The 13,133-nt window shown below is 29.7% G+C and overlaps 2 protein-coding genes across 3 annotated transcripts in view; both read right to left on the bottom strand.

Annotated features, from left to right (window-relative positions):
• The window catches only part of LOC129917179 (adenylosuccinate lyase), a 73,462-nt gene extending 67,020 nt beyond the window's left edge, over positions 1–6,442 (bottom strand). For both annotated transcript variants that reach the window (XM_055997564.1, XM_055997565.1), the window contains exons 1-2: positions 6,382–6,442; positions 6,275–6,341 (exon numbers count right to left, since the gene is read on the bottom strand). The gene's annotated coding sequence lies outside the window, so the exon portion shown is untranslated. The remainder of the gene's footprint in view (positions 1–6,274; positions 6,342–6,381) is intronic.
• Positions 6,443–10,594: 4,152 nt separating this feature from the next.
• On the bottom strand, positions 10,595–11,338 carry LOC129917176 (uncharacterized). Its single transcript, XM_055997561.1, has 2 exons — positions 11,137–11,338; positions 10,595–11,083 (listed from the first exon to the last, which is right to left on the bottom strand). The coding sequence occupies exons 1-2, from the start codon at positions 11,275–11,277 to the stop codon at positions 10,838–10,840; spliced, it is 387 nt and encodes a 128-aa protein (XP_055853536.1). The 5' UTR covers positions 11,278–11,338; the 3' UTR covers positions 10,595–10,837.
• Positions 11,339–13,133: the final 1,795 nt, after the last annotated feature.

Raw genomic sequence — 13,133 nt, 5'->3', positions numbered from 1 at the left:
AAATGAATTTTTTAAACGATCTGTTATGAAAATCGTTGTCAATTAATTTGATCGATTAGTCATTGTTTATTGATTTGATCGATTAGTCAGCGATAGAAATTTAAGGAGTTCTATATATAAAAAAGTTACGCATACGCCATAGTGAACCACCTTTGCATAAAAGATGTAGGTACGTGCATGTGTGTGTGAACATATAGCATTCGCACTTTTAATTAACCTAAACACAAATTAGTTTCACCTTTTAACAAATATGTTTCACCCTTTAGCAAGTATATTTCACCTTTTAGCAAATATAATTAAACTAAAAGCAAATCAATTTAATAGTGAGGCGGCTTAGCATTAAAAAAGAGTTCAATCGTGCACTTTGTGATAAAAGCATGAAATTAACATCGTTGGTAGTACTCAATTTAAGAGTTATTTTGAGATATTGGGCCACCTTGTATTCCATTCGGAAGGGTAGATACAAGACTTTTTCTGTGTTGCACTCGATTTGTTGCATATCGTAGTATAGGCAATTAAATATTGTATTAATATGATACATGATTTCGAGGTATTTTCTAACGCCCGATCGAATAAAATCAATACCAAAATGTCTCGACCATCATGTAAAAAGTTATTGGACTCTTTATGAATTGTCTTTTACTCAAAGAGCAAGAGTCAAAATATTATCAAGTACTCCTTGAAAAAAAGTGGTAGGTTGATAAAATTTCGTGTGGACGTTTCATATACCATAGAAAAAAATAATAAAATATGTTCATCAAAAAATTTCAGGTCAAAGGGTGTTTTTTTAGCGAGAAAGAACACTTTTGAAATGGTACCATTGCAGCACATGGAAAATTTATGAATTTTTTTGAACCGCATATGTATTTTATACATCGTATGAGAATCAAAAATAATCAAAAAATGAATTATATTTACCATGGAACATTGAATTTTCATGCAAAACTTAAATTGCTTGCTTTTATTTTTTATTGAATTTTCATACAAATTAATGTTTTGAAGGAGTGAGGTGCAAAAGTAAAAGTATGAAAAATAATTGTGCAGTTTGTGACAAAGGGATCAAATTAATAGGATTGTTAGTACAATATATAACCCTCATTTAAAGATATTGGGCCACTTAATATTTTACCTTTAAAGATGTTTATAACGATACACAGAAAGCAATTTAAATGAAGTTTTGTGAAATTTGTGATTATTAGATGGCTCATGCACATCCTCATAGGTGAAATATTAAAAGGCCCAATATCTTAAAATGAGGGTTACATATTGTACTAACAATCCTATTAATTTGATCCTTTTATCACAAACTGCACAATTATTTTTCATACTTTTACTTTTGCACCTACCTCACTCCTTCAAAACATTAATTTGTATGAAAATTCAATAAAAAATAAAAGCAAGCAATTTAAGTTTTGCATGAAAATTCAATGTTCCATGGTAAATATAATTCATTTTTTGATTATTTTTGATTCTCATACGATGTATAAAATACATATGCGGTTCAAAAAAATTCATAAATTTTCCATGTGTTGCAATGGTACCATTTCAAAAGTGTTCTTTCTCGCTAAAAAAAACACCTTTTGACCTGAAATTTTTTGATGGACATATTTTATTATTTTTTTCTATGGTATTAGAAAAGTCCCACACTAAATTTTATCAACCTACCACTTTTTTTCAAGGAGTACTTGGTAATATTCTGAATCTTGCTGTTTGAGTAAAAGACAATTTATAAAAAGTGCAATAACTTTTTACATGACGGTCCAGGCATATTGCTATTGGTTTTATTCGATCGGGCTTTAAAAATTAAATCGAAATCATGTATTATATTAATTAAAAGGTTTCATCAGCTATACTATGATATGCAACAATGCGGATGCAACACAGAAAATCTCTTGTATCTACGCTCCTGGATGGAATACAAAGTGGCCCAATATCTCAAAATAACTCTAATATTGAGTAATACCCATGATATAAATTTCATGCTTTTATCACAAAGTGCACGATTTAGATGCTAAGCCGCCTCACTATAACCCAAAAGCAAATATAATTAAACTAAAGCAAACTATTTAAACTTTTAGCAAATCTATTTAACCAAAACACAAATTTATTTCACATTTAAATAAAAAATGATAGTGATAATGTTTTTTTTAAATAACGTTAGGCCGTTTGCTGACATTGGAATAAGTAGAATAATGTCAATAACATTGCTAGGACATTCTACTTTTATAAATTTTACTTCAATAACTGCAACCAAGTTATGGTCCATGTTAATCTTACTTAGAACTTGTCGTGCGTATATTTTGATTAAAGGAAGTGTCTTTTTTCTATAATAAGCTATACTTTAAGAGTTGGAGAATGTTACTTTTAATTTTTTCCAACATAAATTTTTTGGAAATAAAAAACATTAAAAAACACAGGTTTTACCGCGATGTAACTCAGAAAGTGTAGCTCGCATTAGGAAATGAGATATGGGAGAAGAAAGACAATTGTATTTGCAAACCGAAAAAATCAGCGAATTTTCTGTGCAACAAGTCGTTTTCGAGATATTGAGAGTAACGCGATTTTATAAATAGCGGATGTCCCACCCAACAAAAAATTACGTTAACTGAGATTCATACTGAAAATAAACACCTCTTAAAAACTGCATCAAATCCTAGGTGGAGTTTCTTTTGTTGTTAGATTTTTCCATATTAACTGAAATGCACATTTTGTTTATAGGGTCTTATTGTGGTTTTTGGGGTGTTTCGTTGACTTTAGTGCTACGGACAGCTTCAAAGTCCTCATCCCTTCTTCATAGCTCGATACCAAAAGCTTTTTCTAGAAAAGGTTAAATCAGTTTGCGATTAGTTTAAATAGATTTGCTAAAAGTTTAAATAGTTTGCTTTAGTTTAATTATATTTGCTTTTGGGTTTAATTGATTTGCTTTTAGTTTAATTATATTTGCTAATAGGTGAAATATATTTGCTAAAAGGTAAAATATATTTGTGAAAAGGTTAAATAAATTGTGTTAAGTTTAAATAAAAGTGCGAATGCTATAGAACAATTAATTTGCACAGCACACAGTAGATACATACATATTTAAGAACATATTTCGATAATTTTGGAAAACAGGATCATCTAAGCGTTCTTTCGTGTTGGTTTTCTGTTACGTGGATTTGATACAAGTTAATTGTTTTTATTTCTTCATTGTAAAAAAAGTGTTTCATTGCATTTAATCATTGATAAATACATACTAACATTACGTAGGTTGGTAAAGAATGGCGTGAAGAGATCCGTTTTCCTACCAAAACTCAATAACATTTTTGAGTAATAAAATTAATTTGTAAGATTAAAATAAGAATAAAAAACAGATGATCATAACAAGTGGCAAAGTCTAGTCACCAGAAATTTTGCGTCCTCTAGGATTTGAAGGGGCGAACTGCTTCGCAAGGAGATTGGTTTTCTCAAGAGGGAGCGTCTTTCAAGTCAAAGGAAAGGCTACGGTTTCGATGTACATATTTTAAACGCTCTCCAATTCGATTTATCAACCGTTATTGGGAACGTTTTTTATATCTTGAATTGAAAAGCATGAATGTACCAAAATACATTTAAAAATTATCTTTATCTTAAATTTTAGTTTAGTTAAGCTATCTTATAATAGAATAAAAATATTACATAAAATTTAATTTACTCTATAAACTAGTATTCAAATGCATTTAGTGTATATGCTTTTGATCGTCAACAAGCTGAGTAAGGTAGTTTAACTTGGCGAAGATTTCAGCATAAAGGTACAACTACAATGGCCACTTTTTTGCAAAAAAGAAGAAAATTTACAAAGGGGTAATTACACGGAGGGGTTTTGGCATATTTTTGGTATGTTTTCGCCTATTTATTTAACTACAGTCGACTCCCTCTAAGTTGAACTATAACGGGACACAAAAATTAATTCGAGTTAGAGGGAAACTCGAGTAAGATTGATTAATATATTCTTTTTTCGTTAAAAATGTTTGATTGAAAATGGTGAAAAAGTTCGAGTTAGAGGGAAATTCTACTTAGAGGGACTGTATTTACCAAGTTAAGCATTTTAATACGTTAACACTACTTAGTATATTTATTTGTTGTTTTTAATACTAAAAGTATTCTAACTATTGCGCTGTTTAAGAATATTTTCAAATAAGATGTAACGGATGTGACGTTAGAAAGTCACACCCGTTACACACAAAATTAATACGCTTTTAACAAATTATCTATTTTTGGTATGCAACTGTGCAGTGTGCAAGTTAAATTTTTTTTTCAATCACTCCAATTTTTGTTTCAATTTCTACCAAGTTTGGGCCCCTGTTTGGAATGTTATATAAAACACTATTTATATTTTCTGTTGTTATATATTTTTATCTGTATAGATTATTAGATACCTTATAGACATTTTTATCTTTATAGATTTAGATTTAGATAAAAAAATGTTCCACATACGCCACAGTGACCCATTTGGATAATAGATTTTATTTGACAATTATTTTTCGATTTTAAAGATTCAGGTATAACACAACATCAAAAATACTTATCAAACCATAATAAATTAATCATTTAAAGTGTTTATATTTTAAAAATATCCATTCACAACATGCACACTGCACACATGTTTTTAAAAAATATATATATATTTGTTTTTTAATTTTTATCAAAGTTAATTAAATAAAACAATAACAGAATATAATAATATGTATAAGTATATAGTATATGTGTGCAAACTTACAATTTTTTTTTAAAAAGGCCTTGAAAACTAACAGAAAATTATTATAAGCTTCTATGACTGCCCAATTTATCAAACTAATTAATTCTGTATGACATTATAAAAGTATTAAATAATTGACCATTCTTAAAATTATATATGAGGTGCTTTATAAGAGCCTATATCTTAAAAGATATGAACATTAAATAAACACACAGAGGGAACCAGAACAAAAAATGGGAATAAAAATGGTTCTCAAAATAATTTTTTTAAGAGTTTACGGGCATGAAAATGTCTGCAATTTAAATAGCTGTTTCAATTTAAATATTTTATATTAATAAATTAACATTGTTTGTGGAATTTTAAGTATTGTTAATTATTTTTACTTTATTTTCTTTAAAGTTTAGTAAATATATTTTGTGTTTATTTATTATTTGACATAGTAGTATTCATAATTGTACATAAATGAGAATTCTTAAGTCAAGATAACAAAAATAGGTACAACCCGTCATTTATCTGACATGACATTACAAGATAATCATAAGCACGTGAGTAAGCATTATGCGGTGCTCTTAATAAATTTCTGCATGTCATCAAAAACCCTGAACTTGCTACTTCATGTTTTAGTTTGGCTGAACTCAACATTTCACCGAAGCACCTTTTTGGTGACTAATTTACAGCAGTCTGACACACACTCATCGTCTGTAAGATTGTTTACTCACCGCATTCAATTTGCAATTATATCTGTCCTACCCATAAACAAATTTATCATCAAACAATAATTAATCACAAGTTGCATTTTTGTACATATGTACATATACTTTATATTTATATTTTTGGGGATACTGCAAGATTTGGGACAGGAACAGGTGCCATCAACTCACTGGATCTTGTTTGCCCAGATGCGGAGCTTTCGGCAGGTGGATCGATCTTTTTTTTGGCAAATTTATTAAACAGATATTGATCGTTTTTTGCTTTTAAGGAGAAGAATTAATCATATTCTGGTGAATATTGCAACAAGCTATTGTTTTTATTTTTTTATTTTTTTTTTTATTTTGGATTATTAAAAAACGTATTTTCTTAATTTTTGTTTTTATTTAATTTTTTTACGAGTAACAAGTGCTTTTTCTTTTATTGACTATCAAGGACGAATCGTCATAGGTTCAAGAAAAGAATTCGAAACTGAAATGAAGTTAAAGTTGGGCCAACATCCTTAACAAAATTTAAGCTAATTGTATACTAATTATTTCTATCTTCGTGGCCTTTTTTGAATTCAAATTCAATCCCTGAAGAAGACTGTAAAGACAGTAGAAACATCGGTGTCAGGATAGGCAAAAGATACATATATAAAACAAGACCTCAAGCCCACTTAGGATTGAATTTGGTATCTTGTATACGTACCTACTTTTTTTTTACAAATCTGACGCATTGCCTTAAGAGCGCTAATTGAAAAATGTAGGAGCTATTTTTAAACAGCGTATTTAGTTGCAATCTGGGCAATTAGTGTCCTGACTAAACTGGAAAAAGATACATATGACAAAAGGTGTACCTCTACCTACTCACCGGGATACAACTTCAGTCCCTATTTTCTTTTCGTAAATAGATTTTGTATTTTCTTCTTGTTCTGCAACTAAAAAAAAATATAAACGAATAATGAAATTCTGTTGTACCTTGATTGTCCTTAATGCAGTAAATATTTTCTTCAACAGAGGACATTGTTTTGTTGGTTCCCAACAACCAACACAACAGACGCACGTATACAAAACAAAATTAAACTATTGTTTCAATTTGAACTAAATATGTTATTTAATTTTTGAAGTTTATTACTGCGATCAAATGAAAAAAAAAAACTAATACGGTTACTTCATGTAGGTATATAAATTATTTTGATTATAGTGATATTAAAAGTTGTCCTTCCCAGGAATAATTTCCGAGGAAGATTCACGTACTCTAGGTACTGATTCACATTATGGCTCCACATGTGGGGTTTAACGGGTTGATTTGCAGAAATTTTAGAGTTAAGGCTACTATAACGTTTTTATACAAAAATTTTCGTTGAATCAATTGTTTACATAACCAACGATTAAGTCAGGCATAAAGAAATGAATTCAATGGTAAATATTTTTTTTTTTTTATTTCAAAATTATGAGCTTCTTTGCTAACGTACATGTTCCTTTGTTATTAAATTATTCATTGTTATTAAATAGCCCTTATAAAGAGGCATTTTACCTCTTTTGCACCCAATCCACTTTGCCTCCACCTTTTTGAAAACTGAAATAATTTTTTTCAAAATTCCCGTAATTGGTATTGGGCTACTTTTTCGGGAACAAGCATTTTCAAAATGGGCTATCGAACTAGTTAAGGACATGGCAACCCTGACTGTTATCTTTTCTTAATTTCAGATTTCAGTGTTTGTATAATAAGTTTTTTTTTATATTTTTTCAAATTTTAATTAATGTTATAAAAAGTGATTGTAAAGGCTTAACTACATACACCACTTTTTAAAAAAGTACAAAAGTGAAAATATTTTTTTTCTGGCTAGCGCAATTGTTTTGTGAAAAAGAGTATACAAATTGTTTTTTAGACCAAAAAATAAGCTTTCTGCATCATTGGTTTTAATTTTCCAGCCCGAAAAACTATACTAAAATGCGTTTGAAAATTTTCACTATTGTACTTTTTCACTTTTTGAGCCAATGTAGTTAAGGCTTAATAATTTACAAATTTTTTTAATGTAGTCAAGATACTATAGGGGCCAAAATACTATTTAGTGCCTAAAAAGTTGTCCCTTTGGTTGAATTTCATTTTTCTTGAAGAAAAAGTACAAATTAGTAGAAAAACTATATTGATTTATAAAATTAACATTATTTACATATTAACAAGTTTGAAACCCAAATTTGGATTTAATTGTTTGCAAATCACGGTATCATTGTGGTTTATCTTGATAACGCAGTGGTATTTAAAGTTTTAATGCTGATTTTTTTGTGGTCAATTTATTGTTCCCCTTGACTGGATTGGCACTATCTTTATAACATAATTTGTTTGGGATTCAGAAAAGAATAAATTCAAGGTGTTTTAATTTTTAAAATTGTATACAAATTTGCGAGATTTGTTAAATTCAGTTATGACCACTTGATAGACTTCGTGTTACTTCGACTTATATTATCTTGTACCTATTTTGAACCCTATTTGGCTGAAGCCTCTTTTTTTCTTCAAATCCTTTTTAACTCTTGGCTACAAAGTTTTAAGTAAATCGCTTCAATGGTTTGGGCTGCAGGTCGAGATAGATGCAGATAGAAAAAGAGTTGAGAGACAAGCTGCTTAAGGCTGATGTTCCAAGGTACTCGATATTCTCGAAAGGAACGAGGGAAGGAAATGAGTTGATGGGTCAAAATCATAGAGGTGGAAAATTTGATGCCCAGGCATTTTTTTAATCAAAATAACATTTCTTTAAAACTTTTTTCTCATGTTACAATTAAAATAGTAGGCACGCATCTACGAATATATTTGTCTCGGTTAGAAAAGTTTTCATTTCTTTTTTATTGCATCTAATTATTTTTGAATATTTCTTTTCTTAACACTATATAATACACAATACCCTTTATAAATTGGTACATCTAACATCTCTTACAAAAAAAATTAAATTGTGTTATTTTTTATACATTGATAAAAGTTGTCCCAAGAAAAATGACGCATCATTCCAACATTTCTTTCTTAAAGTGCCAATATTTTAATAATCTAACGTACAAATGGTACTGCAAGCAGTTTTTAGAGTTGATATTATATAGATTTATCATTTCCCACCTATTTGTATGGATAAATATATAAAATGTATGTTAGAAACTAGTTTTTTTTTTAAGGTGCGTACATCAATTTACCATCATTCCGGGAACGCTTGTTTTGGGGTATAGTTGGATTGAAATTTTAATTTTTTGGTGATATTATGATCAAAAACCGAGGCCACTACAATATAATCTCAATAATATTTCGTTTTACTTTGTGACATAAAAAATAAAAACGTTATTTCCGGGACGCTCTTAGAATCTGAATAAGTAATGTAGTCTAACACATTGTATATATATTTCTATAGTACTATCATGAAGTCGAATTTAGTATTAGTTCAAGTCACCACTATTTTGAGGTGGCGCTCAGTGTATTTATTTCATACAAATTTTGCTTTTTTAAGTTACCACCAGAGTTCCTGAGATCGTTTCAATTCATGATAGTACTATGGAAATATATATACAATGTTCTAACACTCATAATTTAGCATTTTTTGTGTATTTTTTATCAGTATTCTATCTAAGTATGGCTGTAATATACACTTTTATAAAACAAAAGTTACCTACAAAAAAACAAAAGAAATAAATTGCACGACTGGGGTCGCACGTACTTGCTCTTATGCTTAAAGTAACTATAATGTTAAAGCTTTTCATTCAAGAAATTTAAAATTTGATATTTTGACGAAATTTCATAAGTAGTATAAAAAAATTAAATCTGTTTTTATAATTAATTAAACTCCGTTTTAAATTATCTTAAAAAAAAAAAAATATGCCATTTTATTTCTTGTATAAAAAGGTATTTTTAGAAAAAAATTTTCGAAAATTGTAGGAGCCGTTTTTTAAAAAAATAATTTTTTATATATAAAAATTTTTTAACATTTTTCAAAAAAAAAGTTGGTATGCCATTTTGAAGAAATAATTAATTTACACATAAAAACTAAATTTCAAAATTTTTCATTGATTCGTTTTCAAAAAATTGATTTTTCAAAAAAAAATTTTGAAATATTTTTAAAAAAACCAAAAATGCGTTTTTTGAAAATTTTCTAAAATTTTAATATTATCTTTACTTACACACTTTTGTATAAAAATTTTCATTTAAATCGGGTTAATGTTGTACGAGATATTCAGAAACGAAAAAAACCGTTCTATGACAGGTACCGTTAATAACAATACAAAAAATATTTTTTTTATTTAAAAAGTTGGCTATTATGTGTAGTACTACACACAAAAATTTTAATCAAAATCGTTAGAGCCGTTTTTGAAAAAAATTAACTTTTCTATTTCCGTTATATGGCAGGTACAGTTAGTTTTGGTCATAAAAAAAAAATTTCAATTTCCCCTCTAGGGAATCACCAAAAACTGCTAACCACCAAGTTTGAAGAAAATCACTTCACTCGTTTAGGCTGCAGCTCCAGATAGAGACAGACACACAGACAGACAGACAGACAGAATTGCCGGACCCACTTTTTTGGCATTCTCCATCATCGTAATGTCATGTAAAATTGTTATCTCGAGTTCGATTTTTTTTACGAATCCTAAACTTGCCCTATAGTACCTATATCGCAAGTAAAAATTACTTATTGCCTAAGTGTTTCGGGCGTGCATAAAAGCATTTTTCTGTAGAAATTGGTTATATTTGATTTATTTAAGACCTACTATCTTTAATGATACATCATGCACATTGATACTATTTCTAGACCCCTAAAGTCGTATTGGAGAGATCACAACCATTTTGAGGAACGTGTTTTTAGTACTAATTTTTGGGGTTTGCGGTAAATTGAAAAATAATCATTTTTGTGCTTTGCACGTTCATGAACCGACAATATGGCTAAAGCGAACATTTGAGCATGAATTTTTTATCATAAAACAAAGTAAATTTTTTTTTTAAATTCGATCATCGAAATTTCCCACCTCCATGATTTTGACCCTGATAGACAGAGGTGGGTTTTAATAAAAATTTATGGATGCGTGTGTGTGTGTCCACTTAAAACCACTGTTTGAATACTAAGTTCAAATGGTACTTAAACATCGAATCATTAAAAATTTGGTTTGGTAAAGATTCTAGTTAGTAAAACACTTATTATTAAATGCATTTGTATAGATGCAGCATGCAGCTAAAAAGCAAGCTCGATTTCTTTTAATTTTATTATTATGAACATTTCATAATATACCCATTAACAACATAAACCATAAGAATAAGAATAAGAATGTATACAAAAATAAATAACACATAATTTATATAAAAAAAAAAAACAAAAAATTCAATGGATTCGTCGTTTGTGCATAAGTTCCCTGAGAAAGCATTTGAATGCTTATATTCTTGCAATGAGTTTTTTATTCGACAATTTTAATTGAATTTATCTTTCAACAAATTCAACATCTCTTGCAATTCTTTTCTTCTCTCTGCGGCTCTAACTTTTTCAATTTTTCTATATCTTGCACTCATCAATCTGCGTTCTTCCTTTGATTCCCTTAAGCGTTCTTTGTAATATTCATTTCGTGCAATTTGCTGTTGTCTGATAGTGACTTTATTTGATGTGACTGATTCTGAGGGAATTTGTATTGGCAAAGAATATAAAACTGAATCAGAATCCTGTGGAACAAATGTTTATTCTTTTCGTAAATGAATATAAACTTTAATCTTACATTGAATAGATAGTCAACACCGATATTTATGGATTTACGCTCTGAGGAATTCTGATTGTCATCGAAGTTATTTATTTCTTTCTTGATTTTTTCAGGACATGAAGATGAAGAACCACCTGGTCCATTGTTATATTTCTGCATTTTTTCGTTTAAATAACTATCTTAAATATTCAAATCCTGAAATACGTTTGTTATTTTATCTTTTCAAACAAATCTTTCAAAATACTGACAAAATTCCTTCAAAATACTATATTTTCTTCTTGTTGAAATCTGTTTGTAAAATGTAAAAGTGCAACAGGATTTTAGCTTTTTTTTAGGCTAATTTTGTATTTATTTTAAACAACAAATAACTTTTTGTTTATTGTGGGATCAGTAAAATTTGTATGCTTTTATTTTTTTTCTCTTCTTTCTCCTCTCATTTTGTTACGCTACTTGTTGATTTACGAATGTCGTCATGAAAACAAACAAAAGTTGACATTTTACAAAAACCTCTACGGATGTGTTCAGAGACTTGACACTTGAGCATGTGTGTTGTTAGATCTGTTTGAACACCATGTATTTGAATGGCCGTTAATTATTTTCAAAATTCGACTGGTAAAGCCTATGGCCCAGTTGTACAAATATTTGACCCGTGGATCAGCAACTTTTATTTTCTGAATTCAGTGGTAAAATTGATTTTTAGCACTGGTTCTAGGTCCATATAGGTTGAAATAGCTAAATCCACCCTTGAACCAAAGTGGATCCACTGCTAATCCGCCGAAATCGGTGGGTTAAATTCCTGATCCGAGGCTGCACCACGTTTGTACAACTGGCACTATAAGGGCCAGTTTTACAAATATTTAATCCGTAGTTCAGCAACTTTTATCTTCTGAATTCGCTGGTAGTTTTGAGTTTTAGCACAGGTTCTAGGTCAATATAGGTTGAAATAGCTAAAACCATCCTTGAACAAAAGTTGATCCACTGCTAATCCGCCGAAATCGGCGAGTTAAATTCATGATCCGAGGCTGAACCACGTTTGTACAACTGGTCCTAAGTGCCAGTTGTACAAACGTGGATCAGCCTTGGTTCAGGAATTTTACCCACCGATTTCGGCGGATTAGCTGCGGGTCAACTTCGGTTCAAGCATGGATGTGGCTATTTTTACATATATGGACCTTGAACCAGTGCTAAACCTTAGCCGTATTACCGATTTCAGAAGATAAAAGTTGCTGAACCACGGATTAAATATTTGTACAACTGGCCCTAAGCCTAGTACCACAGTACACATAAAAAGGTAATATATTCCGAACTGACATTGGTCGCCAAATTGTCAAAACATGACAATTTGGCGACCAACGTCAGCTATCGAATTCTTATTTGTTTTAAAATACCGACGAAAAACGCACAAAAACCGAAAAACCACGCACAACACTTATTTTTTTAACAATTATCGACCATTTTCCGCGAAGAAACACCAGGAAAATTTGTAATTTTTCAATAGGAGTATTCACGATCCGATGCAACTGGTCTTGTATCATTGCAAAAGTGTAAAATCTTACAACACTACAAGAACAAAATATACGGATTAAAATTTTACAACAGTCTTGCACTTTTGCTATACCCTAGACGTATTGCAAAATAAAAATACAATAGATTAAAATTATTTTGACAGATGGCAGCTCACCGTCGCGTCGCCCATGATAAACAGTTTGTCTTTTTTATTCTGTTTATTATGGTTGTCGGCTTGTCGGTACTCATGTCCCGTAATTTAATTTCTTTTGATGTAAAATAATTTGTGAAAATTAATTAACCCGAACAAAACAAAGAATTAAATTATAAAAAATCTAAAAAAAAGAAGAAGCAACAACAAAAAACATGAGGAACAACCCTGTTAAAAAAAACATCATGGATTTAATTCATACTTCAATATTTACTATAGATAAGAAAAGGGGCGTTCACGATCTATTGTAAAAAAATAAAATTTTACATTTTTACTAGGCCTGTTGCACCAGATCGTG

This window comes from Episyrphus balteatus, chromosome 3, assembly GCF_945859705.1.
Source record: "Episyrphus balteatus chromosome 3, idEpiBalt1.1, whole genome shotgun sequence".
Classification (NCBI taxonomy): domain Eukaryota; kingdom Metazoa; phylum Arthropoda; class Insecta; order Diptera; family Syrphidae; genus Episyrphus; species Episyrphus balteatus.
The sequence above is the reverse complement of the archived record's forward strand: the minus strand, read 5'-3'. Positions and strand labels throughout refer to the sequence as shown.

What these genes read in the sequence shown, in the direction of transcription:
- LOC129917176 (XM_055997561.1), bottom strand. Translation starts at nt 11,277, where the DNA reads ATGCAGAAATATAACAATGGACCAGGTGGTTCTTCATCTTCATGTCCT. An exon ending in GTGTTGACTATCTATTCAAT is followed by an intron (nt 11,084 to 11,136) that starts GTAAGATTAAAG and finishes TTTGTTCCACAG; the next exon opens with GATTCTGATTCAGTTTTATA.